The 26,675-nt window shown below is 44.1% G+C and overlaps 3 protein-coding genes and 1 non-coding gene across 7 annotated transcripts; 2 read left to right on the top strand and 2 right to left on the bottom strand.

Moving 5' to 3' along the window:
* Positions 1-2,200: 2,200 nt before the first annotated feature.
* LOC109752955 (pentatricopeptide repeat-containing protein At3g14580, mitochondrial) lies at positions 2,201-4,294 on the bottom strand. Of its 2 annotated transcripts, none has more exons than XM_020311879.4 (2): positions 2,562-4,294; positions 2,201-2,476 (listed from the first exon to the last, which is right to left on the bottom strand). In XM_020311879.4, exon 1 carries the CDS (start codon positions 4,101-4,103, stop codon positions 3,009-3,011), a length of 1,095 nt encoding a protein of 364 aa, XP_020167468.1. In that variant the 5' UTR covers positions 4,104-4,294; the 3' UTR covers positions 2,201-2,476; positions 2,562-3,008. The 2 variants fall into 2 exon arrangements, with proteins under 2 accessions (XP_020167468.1, XP_020167469.1); XM_020311880.4 differs by having other exon boundaries at positions 2,201-2,480; positions 2,562-4,288.
* A 101-nt stretch (positions 4,295-4,395) lies between these two features.
* On the top strand, positions 4,396-4,468 carry TRNAR-CCG (transfer RNA arginine (anticodon CCG)). Its single transcript has one exon. It is a non-coding gene; the product is annotated as a tRNA-Arg (tRNA).
* Positions 4,469-5,084: 616 nt separating this feature from the next.
* Positions 5,085-10,512, bottom strand: LOC109752971 (uncharacterized). 3 transcript variants are annotated; one of them, XM_020311900.4, is made up of 10 exons: positions 10,203-10,512; positions 9,742-9,803; positions 8,791-9,197; positions 8,584-8,689; positions 7,932-8,024; positions 7,645-7,840; positions 6,827-7,005; positions 6,014-6,267; positions 5,624-5,811; positions 5,085-5,551 (listed from the first exon to the last, which is right to left on the bottom strand). In XM_020311900.4, the coding sequence occupies exons 3-10, from the start codon at positions 9,107-9,109 to the stop codon at positions 5,378-5,380; spliced, it is 1,509 nt and encodes a 502-aa protein (XP_020167489.1). In that variant the 5' UTR covers positions 9,110-9,197; positions 9,742-9,803; positions 10,203-10,512; the 3' UTR covers positions 5,085-5,377. The 3 variants fall into 3 exon arrangements, with proteins under 3 accessions (XP_020167489.1, XP_073365112.1, XP_073365113.1); XM_073509011.1 differs by having other exon boundaries at positions 9,742-9,799; positions 10,199-10,488; XM_073509012.1 differs by having other exon boundaries at positions 6,827-6,993; positions 9,742-9,799; positions 10,199-10,488.
* Positions 10,513-15,738: 5,226 nt separating this feature from the next.
* Positions 15,739-17,690, top strand: LOC109752972 (germin-like protein 4-1). The gene is made up of 2 exons (XM_020311903.3): positions 15,739-16,018; positions 16,810-17,690. The coding sequence occupies exons 1-2, from the start codon at positions 15,886-15,888 to the stop codon at positions 17,466-17,468; spliced, it is 792 nt and encodes a 263-aa protein (XP_020167492.1). The 5' UTR covers positions 15,739-15,885; the 3' UTR covers positions 17,469-17,690.
* The last annotated feature ends 8,985 nt before the right edge of the window (positions 17,691-26,675 follow it).

Genomic DNA, 26,675 nt, shown 5'->3' with positions numbered 1-26,675 from the left:
TTCGTCCTCCAGGACGTACGTTCCGCCGACGGCGACACACTACAAATTAATCAGGCGTGTATACATCGGTACACACAATGTACGTATATAGACACGCTGTCATACAATATATACGAGTTTCCACCGTATTTGAAAGATTATCGCGCCCTTTTCAACGAAGAGGTAAATGATTGTTTAAAAGGGGATGAGCTGAAGCGGAATCCTTCTTAGTAGTACTCCCTCTGTCCCAAATTATTTGTCTTAGATTTGTCTAGATACGGATGTAAGACAAGTAATTTGGGACGGAGGTTATATTTCTTAACATTTACGCCAAATATTGATTACGTTAGCTTTAATAAAACGGATTTGAAATTTCACAATTGCCTAAGAATTCACTATGTCTCGGTCGATTTACTCACCATTGGATCAACATGAAGTTTGGTCGCCTTCTCGAGTTCCTTCATATTGTTTGAAATGATGGTCTGCAGGGGCAATGATTGGTTAGGGTTTGAGGCCCACCGGTGCCCTACGGTGTTAGAGAGATGGCCGTGTGAGGAAATTAAAAAAAGTCTTGTTTGACGGCCCGTCGCGTGGTTTGGAAGTTTAAAACAGTCAGTTTTACTGAGAAGTTTGGAAAACTTGAAATAAACTCAAAGTTTGTATGCTTTTGAATTATTGGGACAAGCCTTGCTCGGATGATAAAGAGCATGTCACAATGTAAAAAAACAAAGAGTGCCATGAGGGAAATTTCTTATTTAAATTTTTTGACGAATCATTTTCGTTAGATTAATGACATATTCTGAAAAACCCACTTCCTATATCAGTTCTAAGCTTAAACTTGTAAATGCATGCCTTATTACTGTCCTAGTAGATTGCATTGACTGTTCCAACCAAGCTAGTATGGGTGACATCTGTACCTAAGTCTGCTTTGAAATATTCAGCTAACAACTAAGTTTGCTAGCTGCAAGAAGTGTGTGTCACAACATTTCGGCACAGCAATAAGCAGTTTGGTTGGAAGGCGACAGGGATGGTTGCTAGTTGTTAGTTGGCATGCCTATGTCAGCTGTTCCTTGGATCCAGGCTGAATCTCGAATGATTAATTAGGGTCCAAATGACACCATCACAAGTGCATGTTGCAACCTGTGGGGACAGCCACCATCCTGCAAATATTGCCTACATATATACTGCCTGCGCAGCAATTCCTCTTTCTTTAGTTCCTATTGACAATCAGGTCTCGACACATGTTCGTCCGGAAAATGGCGACACGTAATTTAGAATGATTCTTCGTGGTTCTATTTGATAATTGGTGGTGCCTGGCTAGCTAGTACCCCAAATAACTAATCTGGAATGGTTCTTCCTTGTTGTGTTTGATAATTGGTAGTGCCTAGCTAGTACCCCCGAATAATTAGCGAATGTTAAGCTAGAAAACTGGGTCGCTTTCTTCTGAATTTGTTACATTTGCGGGCTGCAAATTGCAGCTTTCATAGTGTTTATGCAAGTGGGAAACGTGTCTGAGCATCTCAAGCAACTCATGATGCACCAGGAGAGGTCATCGAGTGACCCTTTCAGTGTTTTCTAAAGGTGCTACGTAGATGCCAGCAGGACGCGCAAATATCAGTTACTAGGCATAAGAATCGCCTTCATCCACACAGCTCTACGGCTAATTTATTCAGGTGCGAAATAATGCAGATGGTGACGGTGAAATTGCTCTGCTTTTTTCGATACATGAAGACGGTAAAATTTGTCATCAAGGCTAATAACAAGACAAGTTAAAACTAAAAGATATAACAGGCAGTACTTCAGTAAGTACTGTTTAGCCGGCAGTATGTCTTTTATATTTCTGCATCCTAGACGAATCTCACTGCAGTCCGCCAGCCCTGTGTTTTTAGCACCGGATACTATACTGTAAGACAGGTACTTGTTTTGGTGTACTTTGATGTACACAATGATGCGTATTACTCTAAGCCGGCAGTTTTATCCCTAGGCATCAGTCCAATTCCCTTGTAATCATGAACACACGTCTATTCACTTATGTTAAATTAACTTGCAGATTCCATCTCTATATGGACTAGCTTCTTATCTTCAAACGAGATATACGGCAACTTGAGTAAAGGGGTTAATGTTTACTCTACGGGATGATACAACTTGAGTAAAGGGGTTAATGTTTACTCCAAGGGGTTAATGTTTACTCTTAGGCCCCAAAAGATACAAGTTGGGAAGATTACGAACCTAGGAACAGAATTATATTAGTATTAGGACTAGTTAAACAATTAGTCAACCAAGGAAAGAGAAAAGGCTATTAAGGGACATTCTGTCTCACTGAGAACAATGTATGACTAATAACTGTATCACAAGCAACATGATGTTCTGCACTTCAAGGGTATAAAAGGTGAAAAACTACCTCATGGCATGCATCTTTCATACTGTTTGCCTGGTTTTCAATAGCAGTAGAATCATCAGAAGGATGAAGTGAAGATCCTCTCCAAATGCACGAACACTGTCTTCAGATATTTCACATGTCAGACATACAAAAAATTGTTGGATTTGAGTTGTAACAGAAGAGCATAATGTCATGAGCTTACCAATATTTTCACATTTAAACTGGAGAATGTAGAGCCTGCACTGATGTTGAAATCAGGGACAAAACCAATAATAGGCTAGCAAGGTACATCGTATATAAACGTTGCCTAAAGGGGGAAGAGTCCCTCCTTGAACTGTCCATTAGTTAGGAAGAAAATGAGCCTTCCCTGTGGATTGAACGCGGGCGGGCGAGCTCACACCTGTGAGCTTCAAGCCAACCGAGCTAGCGCTCGGTTTTCAGGTACATCAGTATATGAGTCATCAGTAAACAGAACTTGGTCATCGTGAGACCCAATATTCCTTAATCCCCATAAGGAAAAATATCCAACTTCAATATGCAAGTCCATGCAGAAAGGCAGGCAGGTTGGTCCACTAGTTCCAGTAACAAAATAATCTCTTTGCTCAAGTGTATTGTCAGGTCCACTAAACCACTGGCATGAACATACATCTCAGCATAATAAGGATGTAAGAAGTTTTGTCCAAGTACCCATCCGAGGAACAAAACCCTGGTCCACCATTTGCTTCAAGACATGATGTGCATCATCTAAGCAGTTAACACTACAGAGGCCATCAATCAGCAGCTTGTACGATGAGAAACTAGGTCTCAGACTTTCAGCACTCATCATAGTAACTAGGTCCTTCGCCTCCACAAACTTCTTTGATGCCACGAGGCCATCAAGCAGTACCTGATAGGTCCCTGAATTAGGATGGCAGCCCTCAGAGGACATCGACTTGAACAGATCATATGCAGAGGTCACCCTTCCCTGTCTGCAGAGACCAGATACCAATATATTGTAAACAACCGTATCCGCATCGATTTCCTCCTTGCGCATTCTCTCAAACAGCTTGAATGCCTCATCCACCCGACTCTTCCGGCAGAGGAAATGCATCAGCGTCGAGTAGGTCGTCACATTAGGCCGGCACTCCTGCTTCGGCATCTCATCCAGCAGAGAAAGGGCCTCGTTGAATCTCCCAAACTGGCACAGCCCCTTGATAAGGATGTTGAAGCAGCAGGTGTCGAGCTCCACGCCCAGCCTGGGCGCGCTGGCGTACACCTCATGAACAACCTCGTACTGCCGCTTGCACACCAGCATGTGGAGCACGTAGTTGAAGGTCTTGGTGGAAGGCCAGCAGCCGTAGTCGGGCATCGCGTAGAGCGTCTCCATGGCCTTCTCGGGGTGGTTGGCCACATTGCCGTACATCTTGATGAGCCTGTAGAAGAACTCGTCGGAGAACCTGAACCGCTCGGCCCTCGCCCGGGCCAGCAGCTCCTCCACGTCGCCGAACCGCCTGGCGCCGGCGAGCCGGTCGATCATCAGGCCGTAGAGGGCCTCGCTGGGCTTGTAGTCTCGCCGGGCGCAGGCTTTCTTGAACACGCTGGTTATCAGAGCGGCGTCCCTGATGCTCGCGAAGATCTTGAGGACCTCGTTCGGGGCGAGCCAGTCCTTGTGGTCCAGCCGGCCGATCCAGTGGCCGTCGTCGCCTGCCGTGGAGCGCAGCCTCAGGAATGGGGGAGCCGCGCGCCGCGCGAGGGCTCTCGACATGCGGCCGCCGGGAGCTGGGAATCGGATGGGGTGGGGCGGGGCTGGTTGGAGAGCTTATCGGGGAGGTGGAAGTGTGTGTAGCAAGGAAGGAGGTGGACTGCGCTGGGGGAGGTTCGGTGGCCGGCGGCGACTGAGGAGAAGAGAGGCGAGGGCGCCGCTGGGCGGCGGCGATGTGCCCGGACAGGAAGGACTAGGAGCATGGCGGGCCTTGGGCTCTTTCTTAGGGAAAGCCCAACTCGTGTGGTTTGTAGGAATGTATGTATAGCTTTCAGTATGACATAGCTCACAACATGACCGCGTGGCCTAATGGATAAGGCGCTCGCCTCCGGAGCGGGAGATTCTGGGTTCGAGTCCCAGCGTGGTCGCTTTTTTATCACTCACCTCGAAGTTCCTGAGACGAGCCTCAAACGTCCCCTGATTAGTTTTTCTCTTTCTCTCTTGTGACTGCGGCTGCTAGGTCACTTATCCCCTCCAAACTTCGCTGGCAAGCTCATGGATCCACCTCCCTTATGGCTGCCACTCAGGTGGCCAGTGGTCAATAGTTTAGGTTAGTGTTTTTTCAGCTGGTTTCCATGGTAAGAGTCGAGTCCTCGCCATTTTCCATTTACATAATTGCACTTGAGGATGTGCGCCACCAGCAACCAACTGGTAACCCATTTCACATCAATGACCTCACAAGTTCTATCCGTGCTGAATCGACCTAGCTGTTGCAGCATTAATCTAATTCTGGTGTCAAAACGCTGAGGAAGCGAGCCCAAACACACAAGGAATCCAGAGAAATTGTCTCCACTCTTCTCTATGCACTCCCGGGCAATCGGTGAAGAACAGTATTTTTTGTTGTCTTTCCGAATCACTATAGGATTCCCATTTATGCAGATATTATTATTATTATTATTATTACTATTACTTCCTCCGTTTCTAAATATAAGACTTTTTAGAGATTTCAATGTGGGCTACATACGGAGCAAAATGAATGATGTGTACACTCTAAAATACATCCATATACATCCATATGTAGTTCAGTATTTCAGAACGGAGGAAGTATTATCAAGGTGTCAAAATAACATGGCATGTGACCAAGTGCAACCTAGGAAACGGAGCATATGATTCAGATCTCCCAGAAAGAAAAACCTCCAGAATGCACTCCTCAATTCTATGGCCGTGGTTTCAGGGAACAAAAGGAAAGAGATACACCAACTGTACAGGAACGTTCCGCCAAGGAGAACCTCTAGGCTAAGCTCATACAATTCGTGTGTGCGTGACAGCAGCTGTTCTCATGTGAATGGGTAGAAGTTGGGGAAGAGCAAACTGCCGAGAAGAATATAAGCAACGAAGTAGACGATGATGAAGTATCCCCATCTCTTGCAAGAGCCGCCCCTTGCAGGAGCCAGAATGCGCGAAGCAGCCCAGTAGATCGGGGGACTGGCAGACAGAAACCGCGTTGACACCTGGGCCGAAGAAAGAACAGATGAGACTTGAGTAGCGACCTACAAATAAATTTCATCGGGCATTATACTGACCTGGACGTGCATCACAAAGAAGGCGGTAAATGTCATGAATGTCAGGTGTAAAATGAAAGGAAGAACTAGCAAGGGGCACTCATCCTTGTTATCGCCCACAATGCGGCCTGTTGATGTATTGCCATCTAAAGATGCTGCTGAAGCAGCGCTGGCTGCGACAGATTTTCTCTTCTTAACCTCAGTGTTCCCTGTTCAAACATTGCAGAGTTATGTTCAAACTTCAGTTCTCCAGTAGCCTATATTGAATAGGTTGAGGTCAGTTCTCCATTTTTCAGGACAGTTGAAATTTTCTCAACTCCTAGGCATGTGTTAAGAAAGTTGAGGAATATCATTTTCCAATGATCTTTCAAAATAGAGACAAAATGTTGATAGTTGAGAATGTAATAGTACCTTGCTTTTTGTTATGTAGTCCGGTAGAAATTTCACTCTTCAACACTGTGGCAACATCTGAGCTTTCATGTGCTTCAACTAACCTCCCGTCAACAATGGCAATTATCTGCTCGTGTATGCTAGTTGATTGGAAGAGTTGGTGAAGCAATTTTGTGTAGTGAACTATAGAATAAACTGCAAGAGATAGTGCTGGTGAAGCCAAAAGAAAGTTGGGCAGCTGCTTGACTTGAAAGTATCTCAAGAAACCAACTCCCCTGAAAAGAAAGATGTAAAATAACATAAAGCTCGTGAATAATGGGAGCATAAGTCTTCAGAAGATGGTAGTCAAAGAGCAAGCTTATAGATGCCCTTAGTACAAGAGTCTATGTAAAATTGTAAGGAGAAATGCATATACATGGACATTCTTTAACCAGTCAAAACAACAAAAGTACTTCAAATTCTGGTGGACATAAATGAGAATGGAGTTTGCCTATTTTCTATACGTGGGGCATACAGCCTAAGCATGGAGATCCCATATTACCAAGCATGGCATCCTTGTGACTTGACAGCATACACTATTGGTGCAACAGAACAGAAGGACGAAAGAACAGACATATCACTCTCCACAAAAGATGAATATGTAATTATCATGGCTGTATAAGAGAAATGGCAGCTCCTTATAACTCACAAGAACTCTTGTTAAGCATACAATCATATTGATATACTAGTTGTGACAAAGAAAAATAGAACACTATCCCAAGGTAAAATACAGAATTCAAGGGAAAATTATAAATTGTTGAGCTGGTGATGGTAAAGATGAGATGAAACAATTACCAGTAGTGACTCTGAATAAAACTATACAAAAGGGGCAGTTTTGCTTTGCACCATGGCCTCAGCTCATCCGTGTCCCCGTGTACACATATGTTCAAATATCCATATGCTTGAAAGGCAAAGAATGGTAGGAATACAAAAGTGGAGCGCAAAAATCCAGTGACAAGGGCCTGCACTGCCCACTTGGGCCAAAGAAAAAGGTAATGCCATTAGGTACACATAATTCCATTATTTATAAAGCGTCCTGCTTCAGACGCTTAAGCAATAAGGCGTCCTGGGAGTGCCTTAGAAATATGTCCGCTTTAGGCGCTTAAGCGCCTGCTTAAACGTCAGAGTGGGTGGTGCTCGCTTTAGGTCGTTTACCACCTTATAAACCATGCATAATTCCCTCAACAGCAACTCATGTAGTCCAAGAAAACATCAGCATAGGTTGAAGTACCATATAAGGTCATGTAGAAGATATTAAACAAAAACATCACATTGGTTAAACATGTGAAAGTATGTGTACATCTAAAATTCTGTGGACAATTTTGATCATATGGGCATCTACAAAAATTAAGAAGATTGTACTCTTGTATGAGTACTTGTCCTACTCTATAGCGCGCATGGGATTTTATTTTCACACGCACACAAAATTTCACATCATCACTACATTTGACTTTTTGAGGAAAAACAAACAAACTTCCTGGTGAAAAATTGCATGGGATTTGGGATGCGCACGAGTTTTGGGTGCCTCTTCAGCCATATGGCCTCTTCATGTTAGCTAGTATAGTAAGCACCGTGCACAACAACATGAAGTGCAACCGGCAAAGAAAGCTTACCATGGGCCTTTTCTTCTGGATAGCAGCATCATATGCTTGTAGCAAAGCCTCAAAACAGATATAGCCAGCATTAAGTGCTCCATTTGACCTAGCTGAACCAGATAGAGCGAGCATTATCATTGCAACGGTACGAGCACCGGAAAACAGGTAGAACAGCCCTCCGAGCGAAAAAAGGGCATAAAGACTTTCTGAATATCTGCCAAAACAAAAACAAACAACAGAAACATGCTGCTGTTCAGTCATAGCTAGCACATGATTCGTCATGGCATAAAGGTAAAGAAGTTTACAGTGATGAGTAGAACACAGAAGCTGGATTGAAGCAAAAAAGAACAGATGCACGGTAAGCCGCTCCTGAGTCCTTCAAGATCAGCACAGATAATCTGCACGAAGTACAATAAAGGGTCACTTTTTTCACATTAGAACAAATACTCGTATTATAAATACTAGGCAAAGCGACTCTACATCTTATTAGACATGAGAAAAATCATCGGTGGTTGTGCAACTGGCAATATTTATAAACGAGAAATGGGCAGTCCTGCACTCGAAATGAATGTACTACAACTAAAAATTGAGGGCAGATTTTTTTATTGCAATTTACTCAAACTCTATTACTCCCTCCAATCCAAATTAATTGTCGCAGCTTTAGTACAACTTTGTACTAAAGTTGTACTAAAGCTGCGACAATTAATATGGACCGGAGGGAGTATTAAACTATGATGGATACCAAGACTGTCTGAAACATCAAGCATCCAGATGATTAAACACACTAACATTAGTAGACCATTATGCGCACAAGCATGACTCCGATAGAATGAATATCTGTTGACCTGATCCAAAAACCTAAAACAACACTTAAACGCTAAAAATACTTAAACATAGAAATCCTAACAACACTGAAATAAATACACCACATGTGTGTAGCTGAAGAACGTCAGTCACCTGTAGAAATAGGCCGCGGCGGCAACAAATGCCACATTGTTCAGAACATGCCCGGAGATCACAAGCACGGCCCTGTACCCCAGCATCGGCACCAGCGGCGCGAACACTGCAGAAGGAGAATGGGGCCATGACCCAACACCAGACCAGATCAAGCACACACCTCAACGATGAGAAGGTGAGAAGTTGAGGTAGAGGCGAGTAACTTACGGGACCGGGAGAGTAGAGCGATTGAGGCTGGGAGGAGGGGGAGGAAGGCGAATGACTGCTCATACTCGTAGCCGCACTCGGCAGAGCGAGCGAAGTGGACACCGTCCCATACAGCTAGGGACGAGATGGCGGTGGCGGTAGCAGTGGAATTAGAAGAGGAGGCGGAAGGGGGGAAGGAGGGGGAGGAGAGACAAGGCGGGTGAAGGGAGGCGGAGGTGTCGTAGGGGCGGAAGAGAAGGCGAGCGAGCAGAGAGAGAGTAAGGACCAAGACACGGGAGGCAGTGGCGAGCCAGACGATGGCGACGAGTGGCGGCGCCATGGGTCGGGCGGGGGAAAAGCACCGTGAGAGCAGAACACCGGCAGGGTGGATCGCTGACTCACTGGTGATTTTCTGACCCGTCTGGTTCCTAAAACATTACATATGGATTTAGATGTTTCACTCGATGGATTTTTTTCTATAATATTTAGTAAAAATGATTTCTAGAAGATAAAATCATAAACTTCAATACTATGAATCAAACATTACATATGGAGAAAATCACAAAGATTTCAACCCCCCAAAATCTTTTATCATAAATTTCAACCCCCCAACTCTGCTCTAGAGATAGCTTTATTCTTAAGTCTTAACTATCTTCTCTAACGAGCGACGGGAAATGGGACATGGTGCATCATTTATGAAGACAGTACACAGCAAGCTACGAATAGTAGCCCCTAAACAGAGCTATGCGTCTATGCCTCCGAGAAATACAACAGCAATCCTCTTGTTATTTTCACAAGCCACCAACAGCAAAGCAAGGCAGCGAGCATCAAGCCATGAAGCCATTCTCGGACAAATCCATCAGCCTCATTTCTAATCTCTAGTTCCCTATCGCAAGATCAACAGCATACACATCGCCTAATCTAACACATAAGAAAAAGGACAGAAGGTGAACAGAATGAATGTGGACATACCTGTCGGTGGCACGGTGCTCACCTCACCGGCGGGTCTAGGATTTCAGAACAGGGTGGTCTACCTAAAAAAATTGACAACGAATATGACATGCCACATTCTAATTAATTTACCAATAGCACATAAAAATAGATCAATATGGTCTTACGGACATACTAAAATTCTCAATTTTCCATGAGAAACCTTCATAATACATACCTTGAGAAGTTCACAGAGGACTATGTGGCATTGTTAATTTGTTAGAGTGGCAAACGATCAGACAAATCACTATTATGTTACTGATCAGGTTTTCATGTACTGGATAGCAAAATTATGTGTATGTGTTCATGTCCTGGATAGCAAGTCTGATCGTTTAGTTAACGCAATAGACTTGACTCTTACATCTGATTGATGCAATAGAGAGCAAAGAGCAAACCCTAAATCAGAAAATGGGGAATGGCAAGTGCCGCAGTGGAAAACCTGCCTCAAGTCCTCAAATCGGGCTAAAGGCTGGCCGCCGGGCAGGGTTGCTGGCTTGCTGCCGGCCGAGTGCCGGAGTCGGCGGAGAGCGGACTGGGCGGCAGGCGCCGTCTTGCAGGGGTGCCAGGGAGGGGCGCGGTGGCGCCGAGCGCCGGGAGGGCGGAGCGGGCAGGGGCGGCTCCTAGGCGTCTAGCGACGGCGAGGCAGGCAGCGAGCCGGCGAGATCGCGAGCCAAGCGGCCGAGGTCAGGGGCGAGGTGGTTTTTTTTTTCGAGGGGAGCGAGCAGGGGCAAGGTGCGTCTGTCCCACAGTCCCAGTGTGCCTGCGTGCGTTTTTTTAGGGGTGTGTTGTTTGTTGGGCTAGCCGACTGAGATGGGTCGGGACGAGTAAGCCGTTGTTTCTTGGGCCTTTCGTTTCCTCTGGACCCACCTTGTAGATCCGCCCTGTCATTTGCTCAAAAACAAAAAGATCCGCGGTGGCCCAGATCTTGTTATAGGCACTTTCGCTACCTGGTGCAGCACTACGTGGCAAATGGCCCGGCCTATGCAGGTTTTTTTTTACCACAGTTTTCCGCCGGTTTTTCTGGGTGTTTTTCTTGCGGTTTTTCCTGGCATGGGTTTTACTTAGTTTTTCTTTATTTTTTAAATGCGTAAAGTATTTTAAAATTTAAGAACTTTTTGCAAATTCGTGATCTTTTATCAAATTTTCGTGAACTTTCTTCAAGCCTATGTTTTCTTTTAATTCGTGAACCTTTTCATTTTTGCAAACTTTTTCACCGAAAATTTTGAAGTTGTGAACTTTTATCAAAGTAGTGAAAATTTTGAAATTCATGAATTTTTTACAAATACGCTAACATTTTCAAATTCATGAATTTTGTTTCCAAATCTCACGTACTTTTTCTGAAAAGCATTAACAAATTTCAAATCCATGGATTTTGAATTATGTGAAATATTTTCTGAAAAAGGATGAACTTATTACAAATTCGTGAACATTTTCAAACTTTGTGAATTTTTTTTCAAATTCATGATTTTTTAGAAAAGTTATGATTTTTTGGATTAATAATATTTGGAAAGTCAACTGGCAACCTTATTTTTCTTTCTTTTTCAGACAACAGTCAACCTGGTTGAACCTGCCCAACCGTAAAAAAGAGTGAGTGAGAAGCTTCCTGCTAGGCCCGACCCATAAGAGCATGTGCGTGAGCACCAATTTTGTTAGCTGGCGCGCCATGCGCTGGTTAGGAGTACTAGAGAGGTGGAGAAGAATATGCATGGAGAGCAGCAGCTAAGATCGCCCCCCGGATGGCCTCGAGCGACAATGCACGAGAAAATTATAATCTGGTGGCAGCGGCAACAGCTAAATTCAAGCAGCAGAAGTTGCTGTAGAGGCCCGGAGTCTGGAGTCGATCGGCGGCGGCACAAACTCGCTCCTGCGAGCGGGCAGCGGCAAGCGCATGTGGGTTACCATAACTTGTCGCAATAAGCGTCCAATAGGAATTTCACACATGAGCGACCGATCGATCAAGCCACCACGATAGTACTACTATTGCCTAGCGCCGTCGTTGTACACCTCCTCTCCATGTCAATTTGTGCGCCTCTCACTCCACTGCTCCTTGCATCCTCCCCCATTGGACGTCCCCCCCCTTCACGCCGACGCGCAGCTAGACGCTCCATCCTCCGTTGCTCAACCTACCCTCCGCCCAGTGATGGACTCAGTGGAGGAGGCCGAAGAAGTTGTAGTAACTTCGGTAGCGGCGGCAACCTGCAAACGCGGACACGACAATGGCAATGACCAGGAGGAGCAGACCCTTCTTCGCTCCTTAATCTTTATTGGTTTATATTTTTTTTGTGCCACACCATGTTTGAATCTAAACTGTATACTACAGAAATTAGAAGACGACACTCAATTTTGCAGGTCATTCCACGAGCTTGTGTTGATGGAGTATTCAATATAGCATGTCAGTACGGATCCCAGTCTCTAAAGGCAAATTGAAAACTATGCCGATCCCAGTCTTCGGAGACAATTTTATGCGTTCTCATGTTTTTGTAGTTGAATTTCTTGAGTTTTGGTCGAATAAATTTGCTTTTATGCCTTCAAACTTTTATAGTCTTTAAATGTTCGTTCTGGTTAAGTTCAATTCATGGGTCCATCACTGCCTGAAACAAATTAACGGTACTCCCTCCGTTCTTTTTTTAAAATGTTTAGGACAGCTGACACTGTACTGTTTTGGACGCTGTCTGAATTGTCTAAACGTCTTATAACAGTGAACAGAGGGAGTAGTTGATCAAACCTCCGTTTTTCTTACTGTAATAACAGAAACCTCGTTGTGGAACGGAAATTCACATGCATGAGTATGAGACCTCGAGTGGTCGATCGAGTACTAGGCTGCAGCTACCTCTGAACAGTGGTATTCCCAACCCATCAGGGTTCAAATCCTGATGCTCGCATTATTTCTGGATTTATTTCAGGATTTCCGACGATGCGCTTTTAGTGGGAGGAGACGTTCCCGTCGAAGACGAGGCGCCTACGGTGACTTCGTAAATCTCAAGATGATATGCCGGCTCAGTCTCTCGGAGGTGCTCATAGGGGTAGGGTGTGTGTATGTGCGTTCATAGGGGTGAGTGTATGCGCGTGTATATGAGCGCTTATGTCTGTACTGATGCTAAAAAAACAAGTGACTATATACGAAGCAAAATGAATGAATCTACACTCTAAAATATGTCTACATTCATCCGTATGTTCTAGTCCATTTGAAATGTCTAAAAAGACTTACATTTAGAAACAGAGGGAGTATAAGTGCATGCATGAAAGAAAAATCTCACAAAAACACACGAGACCGGCCGGGTGCATGCATGATATTGTGGAGGGGGTTGTTGGGATTGGGAGTTCCATATCCAACAGATTTTTGCTGGAACGTGACACCCCCGCTCGCTGCACACAGCGTGACAGCCGCCACACTCACTTTGGAGAACAGAAGGAACGAAAAGTCAAAATCTTATGCACGATGGAGCTAGGATAAGCACTGCGAAATGGCCCTTGACCTATTTTCCGTTAGTGATAGCTCCATATCCGTACACAGGAACGGAAAATTTCAGTAAGAAAGTGTCACTTGTTGGCACAGCCGATCGTGCCCAACGTCACGTGCATTAAGTAAAGCTTATAGAAAACACATGCAATGTTAGTTCCTTATTAGTGGGTGTATTATTTTTGAAAACGGAATTTTTGTTTCCGGCTTCTGTATGGGATGATGCACATCTGTCGTATTTATTTCGAAGTACGAAATTCTTACGAATTCTAAAAACAAAATAAAAGCTAGATGAGCGAACAAGAATGAAAAAAGACTACATGTTCTAACTTGGCAATCAACCGGAAGAAAAGAAGGCTAGTATAAATTTTAATGTAATTTTACCTTTTTAATGGTCGTTCTACGTCTACGTCCAGTTGTCTTTATGTTGTACTGTGAGTTTTCCTTGACAATTATCGGACCTAAGATGCTCTTTGAGTGCTTCAACCTATTTTCACATGCTCGCGTCTTGGCGGCTGGAATCCTAGCCGCCGCCAGGAGGCCAATCTTCTAGCGCCGTCCTCCGGCGGCTCCCCTCCGCTGGCGACCTCGGTCGTCGGTGGTGAGGGGGGTCGCCGGATCCACGCGCGTGGATCGCTTTTACTCTCTCGTAGTCTAGGTTTTTAGGCTGTTCATCGTCTTGGCTTCGGTGGTGGCGACGATGACAACGCTGAATAAAGATTCTTCAGATCCATCCCTGACAAGGTCATCGGTCCTATGGTTGGGGCTGACTTTGGAAACCAGTCTGTTCAAGCAAGGATGGCGTGGCGGCGGCGGCATCCTCGCGGTGGACCTGTGTCCTCGGGCTCCGCCGTTGTGACGGCGTTTGCTCCATCGTCGGCGTGGAGCTTGGGAGGTAGTCCAGGAGCGGATGCAGATAGTGGTCTGCATTGACGACATCTGGAAGACGGAACGTGTGCTGGGTTCGTGGTTCGTGGATGGCAGGTATGGTTTCCTCCTTCGGCGTCTTAGCCGTGGTGGGGTGCCAGATCTGGAGTTCGATGGCGTGTCTGGGGTATTGCCTCGGTCTGATTCGTTCAACGGCAATGGCTTCACTTTTGGTGAGCCACCTTGGAGGTCCACACAGCTGCATATCAGTGATGGAGCCGCGTTGAGCTCGGGTGAGGAGGTGATCCGTCATTCTTTTCTTTGGTGGCTCCTATGATGGTGCCGGAGGCAGCTGACGGGCGTTGGTGTCAAACTCAGAGATATTCTACTATTTTTTCAGCTTTGTCATGTCGGTCTTTACGTGACTTGTACTTTGATCTTTATAATATGAATGAGACACATATTACCATGCAAAAAGAAAGATGCTCTTTGAGTGTCTTTCCCAAGAAAAGTGCTATGGATGCTAAAAAACGATGCTTCTCTATTAAAAAAAACCTAAAATGCATAGAAAAAAAATGCTTTGGGACTCGTCCAAAAATAGTCGTAAAGCATAGAAACACTTTCCAAGTTGTATTGCCCTCACAGCCTCTACATCTAGAAGATACACAAAGTCTTTGATGAAGGAACTCAAAAGGACCACAACCAACATTGTACGGCATCCAAATTGTCCAAAACCAAAGAAAGGGGATCAAGGTAGAATCAAGATTGTCTAGTTACTTGCAAGTGCGCCAACAACTAGTAGCAAAGCATTCATTGGTCTCTGGGTGCAATCAGTTGAAGATGGTAGCATGGGCTAATTCAATTAGTGCAAGTGACGACCTAACAACGTGTAATAATTCTACATTTAATTCTGTTGCGGTAGTAATATATTAAGCTTTTGAGCTTTGTGTTCTTCCAATTTTGTAAGAACATATAAGCTGCTTGCATCAATCGATGCAGAGGGCCAAATTTATCTTTCTTTTCGTAAAAAAAAACCCCGGTGCTTTGGTATTCATCTAAAAATAGTTGTAAAGCATAAAAACACTCCTCAATTTTTATTGCTCATCCGATCACCTGGCATCTGCATCTAGAAGATATACAGTCTATAGAATTGGATTATCACATTGTTTGATGAAAGAAATCAAGTTCAAAAGGATCACGGCCAACATTGTCATCCAAATAGTCAGGGCGATCTAATCAGAATCAGCATCGCCTGGTCTCTTGCAAGTGCGCCAACAACTACTACCAAAGAAGTCCATACCACGACCTCAAGGCATTCCCTCCCCACTATCATACGTACCGTCCTGGAACTCCAGCTTCTGCAGGTTATTAGTGGATCGATCGATGCATGTTACAAACTAACCATTATCTTTGCCAAGTTCTTCCACCCAAAAATGATGCATGCATTAGTTTCCACAATGGATATTTAGGCACGTGGTTACCCCGTATAAACAAATAGTTAATGGGCTGTGAGAGAAAAAAATCAGCCGATCATACGTAAGCTAGCAATGTTAGTAGCAGTATCGTATCGTGGATGCCTAGTCAAACTACACACGGTGATATTAGTGACCGATTATAGCTGTTGCTAGTGTACCATATGGAGCATGCAGCTAGCCCACTACTCCCCGGCCACCTTTCTGCCTGTATAAATTGGCACCCCGATACGTGCTTGCAATCCACAATTACCAAGCTCAAACACTAGCTAGCTTACCCTGACAGACATTGTTAGGTCTTGCAAGTGAAGCTAGGAAAGAAAAACCATGGCGGCTTCCCGTGCCTTGGCTGCACTGCTTGCTGTGGTGGTACTCGTGGTCTGCTCTCCGGCGCCTCGTGTTCTCGCCACTGACCCCACCCAGCTCCAGGACTTCTGCGTTGCTGATCTAATGAACCCTGGTATATTTTTTGCAAAGAAGAAGATTTGCTCCCTCCTTTTGAACTTATTTAAAGTTCTAGCTTTTCCTTTGTCAAAATTTTCTATATTCGACCAAGTATTTATATAGGAAATGTAATATCTACAACATCAAATACTCCCTCCGTTCCTAAATACTTGTCTTTCTAGGCATTTCAAATGACTATCACATACGGATGTATGTAGACATATTTTAGAGTGTAAATTCACTCATTTTACTCCGTATGTAGTCACTTGTTGAAATGCCTAGAAAGACAAATATTTAGGAACGGAGGGAGTATATGTATAGTACAATGACATATTAACGATGAATCCAATAAAACCTTTCTGGAACGGAAGCTACATGCTTAATTTCTTTCATTGCAACATGGTTGATATATGCAGGCATAAAAAACTATTGTGTTTCCTGTTATTTGTTTGATTTGACATATACTACTCCTCAGATAGCAATGTAAAAGTACAGACTCTTTTGTAGTTTTCTTACACATTAAATATTAAAGATGTTCTCTAAAAACAATATTAAAGATAAGAAAAGTTGCCAAAATATAAAAAACATACTTGCACATCAAGTGAACTGTTTCATTGCTCATGACTTCATGTTTCGATCACTTAGGTTAGTCAAATCAATAGCATCCATTATTAGATACTAAACGTATTTTAAAATTTTATGTAGAACTTGATCAACTTAGAATAACTATATTCAACCTTTGGGACTTGGAAATTGCTGCAACATGGTAAAATTTAACTTTGGATGTGCAACTGTGTATGCATGCAGTGATTGTGAATGGGTTCGTGTGCAAGAACATGAAGATGGTGACGGCGAACGACTTCTTCTTGCCCGGGCTTAACAAGCCGGGCAAGTTGAACGCTCAGGGCTCGGCAGTGACACCGGTGACGGTGCGGCAGCTGGCGGGGCTGAACACGTTGGGCATCTCATTGGCGCGCATCGACTTCGGGCCCAACGGCGGGCAGAACCCGCCGCACACGCACCCCCGCGGCTCCGAGATCCTCACCGTGATCACGGGGCAGCTGCTGGTGGGGTTCGTCACTTCCAACCAGGCGGACGGGAAGAACCTGCTCTTCACCAAGCAGCTGGTGGAGGGCGACGTGTTCGTGTTCCCGCAGGGGCTCATCCACTTCCAGGTGAACAACGGCAAGGTACCCGCCGTGGCCATTGCCGCGCTCAGCAGCCAGGACGCCGGCGTGATCACCATCGCCAACGCCGTCTTCGGGTCCACGCCGCCCATCAGCGACCTCATCCTCGCCAAGGCCTTCATGACCGAGAAGGACACCGTCGACTGGATCCAGGCCAAGTTCGCGCCAGCCATGAGCGGCAATAGCAGCATGGGCGGTGGCGGCTACATGCCCCCCGGCGGCAACAGCACCGGCGGCGGTGGCGGTTACTATCCTGGCATGCGCAAGCAGAAGCCATAAATGACGGACGGACAACCATCCTATAGGTAAAGAAAACTACAAGCCAGTGGTAAACAGTGTGGTGTTGTAAGTCATGTACTAGCAGGTGTGTTTGTGGATCGAAGGGTACGTATGTATACGTGCTATCCCTCGGTCGTGTCGAATAAACAGTGCCCAAAGCGCACCCGTGTACTAGCTAAATGCTATTAAATTTCTATATGGAATAATAAGTTATAAGAGCAACTTCACTCGTTCAACCCCCAACGCATAGGCCGGCAATATTTCGGGCGCTCGCCCAGCAATTTTTAAGCCCTAGGAGCGATCTAGGTCCCAGTCACGCCCCCAGGTGCCGCCCCCGAGGCGTCGTAAATTCAAACTTCTCCATTCCCGCTACCCAAAAAACGCCACAAGTCCGGAGATCAGCACCACAATTTGGATCATATAACCACCCCTCAAAGTGCGATGAAGAATCACTCAAAAATTCCTATCTAGCGGAGAACATAAGAAGAAATTATTTGTAGGGTACGAAACCACCTCGAAGCTATTCTTTTCGATCGATCTATCCAAGAGTTCATACTAAAATGACACCAAATAATTTTAGATTCATAATACTCAATCCAACACAAGGAACCTCAAAAAGTGCCCCAAGATTTCTACCGGAGAAACAAAGACAAGAACGTGCATCAACCCCTATGCGTAGACTACCCCAATGTCACCTCGGGAATCCGCGAGTTGAGTGCCAAAACATATATCAAGTGAATCAATACGATACCCCATTGTCACGAGTATTCATATGCAAGACATGTATCAACTGCTCTCAAATCCATAAAAGTATTCAATCCGATAAAACGAAATCTCAAAGGGAAAACTCAATTCACAACAAGATGGAGAGGAGAAAACACCATATGATCCGACTATATTAACAAAGTCCGCGATACATCAAGATCGTGACATCTCAAGAACACAAGAGAGAGATAGTAAACACATAGCTACTGGTACATACCCTCAGCCCCGAGGGTGGACTACTCCCTCCTCATCGTGGTGGCCGCCGGGATGATGAAGATGGCCACCGGTGATGATTCCCCCCCTCCGGCAGGGTGCCGAACGGGGTCTAGATTGGTTTTCGGTGGCTACAGAGGCCTGCGGCGGCGGAACTTCTGATCTAGGGTTTCCCCGAGGGTTTTCGGAATATTTGGGAATTTATAGGGTAAAGAGGGGGTGCGGGAGGCCACCGAGGTGGACACAACCCACCTAGGCGCGCCTGGGCCCCCAGGCGCACCCTGGTGGGTTGTGCCCCCCTCGGGGCACCCCCCAGGTGTTGCTCTGGCCCACTGGATGTCTTCTGGTCCATAAAAAATCCACAAAAAATTTCGCGGTGTTTGGACTCCGTTTGATATTGATTTCCTGCGATGTAAAAAACAAGCAAAAAACAGCAACTCGTACTGGGCACTGGGTCAATAAGTTAGTCCCAAAAAAGATATAAAGTTGCTATAAAATGATTGTAAAACATCCAAGAATGATAATATAATGGCATGAATACTTCATAAATTATAGATACGTTGGAGACGTATCAGCATCCCCAAGCTTAATTCCTACTCGTCCTCGAGTTGGTAAATGATAAAAGAAATAATTTATAAAGTGTGAATGCTAGCAAAGTGCACAAGCTTCATCAATGACAATTTCAATCACTTTTCCTAGCATCATAACATCAATTCTTTTTATAAAACTTCTCATGTTAAAATAGCAACCAATTCACATGTTAAGGTTCAAACAATGAATTCTCATGAAACTCAACAACCTATGTTCTCAGTCACCAAGCAATTGCAATTCAACTTATTCAACAAAGTTTAAGTAAGAGCTCCACATACTCAACCATCATATAGTCTTCTATGATTGCTAACACTCACCGCATACACATGAGCAAAACGTTTCAACCAGACACATAGAAAGATAGGGGCTTATTGTTTTGCCTCCCGACGTATTCACCTCAAGGGTGATGTCAACAATAATAACTCATGCTACACATATCCAACTGGATATATGTGCCTAGATCTTTCCTCACCACATGATGCTTGCCAAAAGAGAAAAATAAAAAGGAATAGAGAGAAAAACTTTGACTCTTTGCATAAAAGTAAATACTGAAAAGTAAAAGATAGGACCTTCGCAGAGGGAAGCAAAGGTTGCCATGCGCTTATTTGTTCGTATGCTCAACCCCTTAGTGCAAAAGAACGTCACGTTATATTGCCCCTTATGATAGCAACCTTTATTATGCAGTATGTCTCTTTTATTCTTTGCCATCACAAGTTTGTACAACGCTCAATTTTCTCTTACACCAAATGATCTAACACTTTTAGAAGCAATTTTTATTGCCTTATCGCACCGATGATAACTTACTTGAAGGATCTTGCTCAATCCTTAGGTAGGTATGGTGGACTCTTGAGATAAGATTTGGGTTTAAGGGTTTTTGGATGCACAAGTAGTATCTCTACTTGGTGCGGAATTTTTGGCTAGCAAAGATTGGGGCAAGCACCACATGTTGAAGGATCTATGACAATATAACTTCTATGTGAATATGAACAAACATAAACCATTACGTTGTTTTCCTTGTCCAACGTCAACAATTCTGGCATATAATATTTTGATGGGGGCTCACAATCACAAAAGATTTCTGAGATAGTGTATTTGCATGTGAAAGTTCTCTTCCTTCTACTTATCATTCACGAATTGCTTGTATGACCAATATTGTGATTGTCAAGATTCATAAGATTTCACTTTCTAAACCCAATGTGAAGCTACTGGGAGGTATGATATGAACATAAAATTTCAACTTGATCATATTCAATTTATTCAACAATTTACTCATAGGATATAAGGGAAGCACAAGAGTAATGACAAACTACTCCAAAAGGACATAAGTGAAGATCAAGCGAGTAGTTAAGTAAATAGGTAGCTATTTGAGGACTCTGTCTTATTCAAAAACTTTCAGATCTAAGTATTTTATTAAAACAGCAAGCAAAAAGCAAAAATAAAATGACATTCTAAGAATAGCACACATCATGTGAAGAAGCAAAAACTTAGGCTCAACCGATAGTAACCGATAATTGTTGAAGAAGAAAGGTGGGATGCCACCGGGGCATCCCGAAGCTTAGATGCTTGAGACTTCTTGAAATAATCTCTTGGGATGCCCTGGGCTTCCCCAAGCTTGAGCTTTTGTGTCTCCTTAATCCCTTTTATATCACGGTTTCCCTAAATCTTAAAAACTTCATCCACCCAAAACTCAACAACAACTCGTGAGATAAGTTAGTATAAACCAATGCAAAAACTTTATCATTCTCTACTGTAGAAAATCACTAAAATTATTATTCAACGTTGCATACTAAATGCCTCTGCATATTTAATACTCCTATCCTCAAATAGAATCATTAAACAAGCAAACATATGCAAACAATGCAAACATAACAGCAATCTGCCAGAACGGTACAGTCTGTAAAGAATGCAAGAGTATCAATACTTCTTTAACTCCAAAAATTATGAAAATTTACCACACTATAGAAAATTTATTAGAGCTTATTGTGCAAAAAAATTCAGCAATTTATCACATTCCGAATTTTCTAGGGAATTTTTGCAACAGCGATAAACTTTCTGTTTTGAAACAGCAACATGTAGACTTGCAAAATAAGCATGGCAAAGGCTATCCTTGGCATTTTTATTGACAAGAAAGATGCAAAATATTATTCTAAATAACAGAAAGCAAATCCTAACAAAATAAAATGATGCTCCAAGTAAAACTCATATCATGTGATGAATGAAAATATAGCTCCAAGTGAGGTTACCGATAATGTTGAAGACGAAAGAGGGGATGCCTTCCGGGGCATCCCCAAGCTTAGTTGCTTGGATTTTCCTTGAATATTACCTTGGGGTGCCTTGTGAAAGTGCAATATTGCACTAAAGTGTTTTTGACATTGATGACAACTTCATTTGTGTTTCTAACCACATGCTCTAAGTGTTAACAGCCCCGATTAAGCTAAAAGTGAAGCATGTATGGTTATTTCCTCTCTTATTGGAAAAAGGAAAAGCGGTGCGCTCAAGAAAAGAAGAGTACCTTAAAGTTTTCTTATTTCTTGAGTCCTTAGGGCAGCCGCACTATTAAGAGGGGGTGCATCATAAAAACATCCGGAGAATCAACCTACCTTCTCACATTGATCTGAAAATCCTAGTGCCAAGTTTCTGTTCAGGCCGGAACTTCAGGGACGTCCGGAACTTCCGGGGACCGGAATGTCCGGGCGGGGTCCGGGAAGCTTCCGGGGTACCCAGAGAAACTGCACTTTTCGTGCAATCTCTCTGTGTAGCCCGGAACCTCACCGGACCCTGGCCGGAACTTCCGTCACCCGGAACTTCTGGGGCGGCCGGAACTTCCGGGCACCGGAATTCCCGTCCCCTGTTTCAGCAGCTTCCGAGGTACTACTGAGTGGTGCAAACTCTCTGTGTAGCCCGGAACCTGTCCGGAACTTGGCCGGAACTTCCGTGGTCCGGAACTTCCGTCTGTAGCCGGAACTTCCGGGCTACGCAGAAATCTGCCTCCAACGGCCAGATTTCATCCCCACCTATAAATAGTCTTCTTCTTCCTCACGAAGGGGTTGACGACTCCATTTCTCTCACCTCCATTTTTAGACCTCGATTTCTTGGAGATATCCCTCCTTAGCCAACCAAAGCTCTTGATCTTTTGAGAAGCGAAGGAGAAGTGCTCGATCTACACATTCACCAAAGAGAAAGTTGATTCCCCCTTGTTTTTGTGGCGCTTCTTGTTACTCTTGGAGGTTGGAGACTCCTAGGCGGTAGGAGTGCTCCGGCGAGGAATCGACCATTGTGATTTCCCCCGGAAAGTTTGTGAGGGTTTGGAGACCACCCCAAGGTCTACCACTAGTGGTTGAGAAACGCCTTCGTGGTGTTGTCTCAAGGAGAGAATAGGGTGAGCCTTCGTGGCGTTGGTGTGCCTTCGTGGTAACATCCACCTCTCTAAACGGTGACATAGCTTCCCTCCAAGGAAGTGAACATCGGCATACATCCTCGTCTCTTGGAGTTGCGGTTATTCCTAACCCTGACTCTCTACTTGTGGTTACTTGTCTCTTAGCACTTACTTATATCATCTTGTGCTTGCTTACTCATATATTTGTGTCACTTGTTTATCTTGCTTAGCTCATTAATATCATACTTGCAATTGTTAGGCTCACTTTCACTTTCCGCATTATTGCCTAAAATTGCTTAGTAACAATTAAAATTTGTAATTGTACCTATTCACCCCCCTCTAGGTCCATCTCGATCCTTTCAATTGGTATCAGAGCCTCGTGCTCTATTCTTGTGGCTTAACCGCCCTAGAGCGAGATGAACCCCGATGGGACTCCCCTTGTTGTAGATCCGAAGGATAAAGGTGAGGCTTCTTCTGAAGTCAAGTCCTTTACTTCTGAGGATCTGGAATGGGCTCTTGCTAAGCAAAAAGAGGAACATGATGCTTCTCTTGAGGCCTTGGTCCAAATGAGACTAGCCACGTTGTCCACGGTGCTTGCACCACTTTCGGGTGGTGCGGCTTCGAGGCCAACTGTGCCTACTCCGTCACTTGGTCAACAACCTCCTAGCAATGAACACTCCAGTGTTCCTTGGCTTTATGCAAGACCCCAAGTTGAGAAACCGAAATATAACCCTCAAGCCAAACCTCCTTTACTTGATGCCACTTCCGATTTTGCCTTGTGGAGAGATGCTATGCAGGATCATCTTCGATATGGAAATGATGAGATGCTGGAGATCGTGGAGTATGGTTACCATGTGGTTGATCCAAAGAATCCTACACCAAGAGAAATTTATGACAAGAATCTCAATGACACTGCAACCATGTGTATAAGGAGAGGTATGGTTGAAAAGCAAAGGAGACCTTTCATACACATCACAAGTGCCAAGGAACTATAGGAAAGTATTATAAGATCCAAGACTGGTACCTCCACCCTCCGGAGTGCTCAATATGAAATTGCCAAGGGGCAATTGCAAAACTTTTGTATGGAGAAAGGTGAAACTCCAAATCAACTCCTTGAGCGTCTCATGACTCTCACCGCTGATATTGAGTCATGTGAGTGTGACAAGACACAAGATGGATTCAACATGACTAAGCGATTCCTTGTGGACAAGTTGCTCCATGCTCTTGCACCATATCACCATCAAATGGTATGGGACATAAGACAACACCATGACTTCAAGGAAATGACTACAGATGACATCATATCCACTTTCCAACTATTTGAAGAGTCAAAGGCAAATTCTACAAAACATCTTGCCATGCATGGTACTCCATCGTCAAAGATCAATCTTGCATTGAAGGCCAAGCATGTATGTGAAGATGAGCAAAGTGAAGAAGAAGAAGATGATGATGATGAAGATGGTGATGAGGTTGAATCCGATGAGGGCCCTTCATATGAAGACATGGCTCTCTTTGTCAAGAATTTAGCGCGGGAAAATTCAAGGGAAGATTTCAAAAGAAGAAAGTAAGAAAATGCTACAACTGTGAAGAAACCAACCACTTCTCCAACGAGTGCCCTTATGAGAAGAGAGAAGATAAGCCAAGGTTTCCCAAGACCTTTCCCAAGAAGAAGTTGCCAAATCCTTTGAACTCCAAGCTCAAGAAGAGAGATGGGAAAACAATGGTTGCTCAAGAAGAATCCGATCCGGATGATGTTAGTGGTGTTGCCAGAGTTGCTCAAGATTCTCAAAACACATTGAGGCTAGTCAACAAGAGTGGTGATGTTGTCACCTACAATTACATGGAATAAAAGGGCAACGCTCACAAGTGTCTCATGGCAAAGGCTGTGGTAGAAGATGGAGAGGACCAACACTCTCCTGACAAGGTCAAGGTAACCCCACGGTCAAACCCTCCTCTTTTCACTCCTCCTACTCCTAGTGATGAGTATCTTGATGCGGAGGATAGTTATGAGGATGATGATATAGATGATCCTATGCTTGCTAAACTAAATAAGTTCATGTGCTCTCTTAAAGGAAAGAAGCTCACTATGTTTCGTATGCTTATGGAGATGGTGAGTAAGCACACTATCTCCATTAAGGAACTCGAAACCCTCGTCACCGAGGAAAAGGAAAAATATGAAATCCTTGAGCGGAAAGTCCAATATGAGGAAGCACGAAATGATGAACTATGCTTAAAAATTGGGTCAAACATTGATGTTCATACTAAAGATCTTGCCTCCTTGAAAAAGGCTATTGACACTTGCGAAGAGTTGATGAAGGATAAAAGTAAGCTTGTGAAGTCTAATGCTTCTCTCTCTAAGGATTGTGAGCTCCTATCCGTGTCCCTCAAGACTAAGGAAGAAGAGCTCACCCTTCTTACAAAGAGCTTTGAAACACTCAAGCTCACTTATCTTGAAACTCTAGCCAAGGCTTACTCTTCTCCTATTATCAATGTTGATGCTTGTACTACTAACTCTAGTAGTGATCTAGCATCTATTCTTGAGGAGAATCGCTTTCTCAAGGCTCAAATCGAGAAAGGGCTCATGACATGTGCTCAAGGGCAAAAGAACCTTAATGAGGTATTGAGCCAACATAATGAAGTGTTTGCCAAAGAGGGACTCGGGTTTGACACAAGCACAAGCAAGAAGAAGACGTCCTCCCAAAAGTGCACCACCCCTCTAAAAGAAACTTTTGTACGAGAAGGGCACAAGGAGAAAGGTAAGGTTGTTAGTGGGAAGGCCACAAGGGGCATGCCCACTCTCAACAAGCCAAAAGAGTTCATGCCTCCATCCTATGTACTTCGTAAGACTAAGGATGGAGAGGTTTATGCAAAGTTTGTTGGTTCTCGAAATGCATTCCGATTTTATGCTATTTGGGTCCCTAAGACCCTTGTGACTAACCTGAGAGGTCCCATTGCAAAATGGGTGCCTCTAACCAAGTCATAATTGTGTGTAGGTTGCTTTCTCCGGTGGAGTAAAATGGGTGATTGACAGTGGATGTACCAATCATATGACCGGAGATAGCAAGTTGCTCTACGATTTCATGGAAGCTATTCAACCATTTATGAGCATTATGTTTGGTGGAGGATCAAAAGGACAGGTACTCGGGTTGGGCAAGGTGGCTATCACAAATGAGATGTCACTTGCAAATGTCATGCTTGTCCAATCCCTTCAATACCATTTGCTTTCTGTTCGCCAATTGGCTTCTATTGGTTATGATACACTATTTGGACTAACGGATGTGAAAGTCTTTAAGAGAGATACACTCGAAGTGGCCTTTGTTGGAGAGTTGGATGGCAACCTTTACACGGTTGATTTCTCAAAAGAGAGCACATTCCATGCAACTTGTCTAATGGCCAAGGCCGACAAGGGGTGGCTATGGCATCGCCGGCTAGCCCATGTCGGCATGAGAAATCTTCAAGATCTCTTAAAGGGTAATCACATCCTTGGACTAACCAATGTCTCTTTTGAGAAAGATCGTGTGTGTAGTGCATGCATAGCTGGGAAGCAACATCAATCAAAGCACCCACCCAAGAATATTGTGTCTACTTCAAGGCCTCTGGAGCTCCTTCATGTGGATCTTTTTGGGCCTCCTTCATGGGATAGTCTTGGTGGGAAAAAGTATGGGCTTGTCATTGTTGATGATTACTCAAGATATACATGGGTCTTCTTCCTCAAGTCCAAGGACGAGATGAAGATCACCTTCATTGATTTTGCCAAGCAAGCACAACACAAGTTTGACAAAGAAATCTTGGCAATAAGAAGTGATAATGGCTCTGAGTTCAAGAACTACACCTTGGAAGAATTTCTTAGTGATGAAGGGATTGAACATCAATATTCAGCTCCATACACTCCCCAAAAAAATGGTGTAGCAGAAAGGAAGAACCGCACACTTGTGGAGATGGCAAGGTCCATGTTGGATGAATACAAGTCGCCACATAGTTTTTGGGCTGAGGCTGTCAACACCGCATGTCATGCATCAAACCGGCTCTTCCTCCGCACTATATTGGAAAAGACTCCATATGAGCTTCTAACTAGGAACAAGCCAAATGTCAAGTACTTTCGTGTTTTTGGGTGCAAGTGTTACATCCTCAACAAAAGAGAACGATTAGGAAAATTTCAATCTAAAACCATTGAGGGCATATTTGTTGGGTATGGATCAAACTCTCACGCCTATAGAGTCTACAACAAATCCAATGGATGTGTTGTAGAAACTTGTGACGTG

This window comes from Aegilops tauschii, chromosome 2 (assembly GCF_002575655.3).
Source record: "Aegilops tauschii subsp. strangulata cultivar AL8/78 chromosome 2, Aet v6.0, whole genome shotgun sequence".
In the NCBI taxonomy this organism is placed as follows: Eukaryota; Viridiplantae; Streptophyta; class Magnoliopsida; order Poales; family Poaceae; genus Aegilops; species Aegilops tauschii.
Note: the sequence above shows the minus strand (reverse complement) of the source record. Positions and strands in the feature narration are given on the sequence as shown.

What these genes read in the sequence shown, in the direction of transcription:
- LOC109752955 (XM_020311879.4), bottom strand. Translation starts at nt 4,103, where the DNA reads ATGTCGAGAGCCCTCGCGCGGCGCGCGGCTCCCCCATTCCTGAGGCTG.
- LOC109752972 (XM_020311903.3), top strand. Translation starts at nt 15,886, where the DNA reads ATGGCGGCTTCCCGTGCCTTGGCTGCACTGCTTGCTGTGGTGGTACTC. An exon ending in TGCTGATCTAATGAACCCTG is followed by an intron (nt 16,019 to 16,809) that starts GTATATTTTTTG and finishes GTATGCATGCAG; the next exon opens with TGATTGTGAATGGGTTCGTG.
- LOC109752971 (XM_020311900.4), bottom strand. Translation starts at nt 9,109, where the DNA reads ATGGCGCCGCCACTCGTCGCCATCGTCTGGCTCGCCACTGCCTCCCGT. An exon ending in CGCTCTACTCTCCCGGTCCC is followed by an intron (nt 8,690 to 8,790) that starts GTAAGTTACTCG and finishes CTCCTTCTGCAG; the next exon opens with TGTTCGCGCCGCTGGTGCCG. An exon ending in GCCGCGGCCTATTTCTACAG is followed by an intron (nt 8,025 to 8,583) that starts GTGACTGACGTT and finishes TACTTCGTGCAG; the next exon opens with ATTATCTGTGCTGATCTTGA.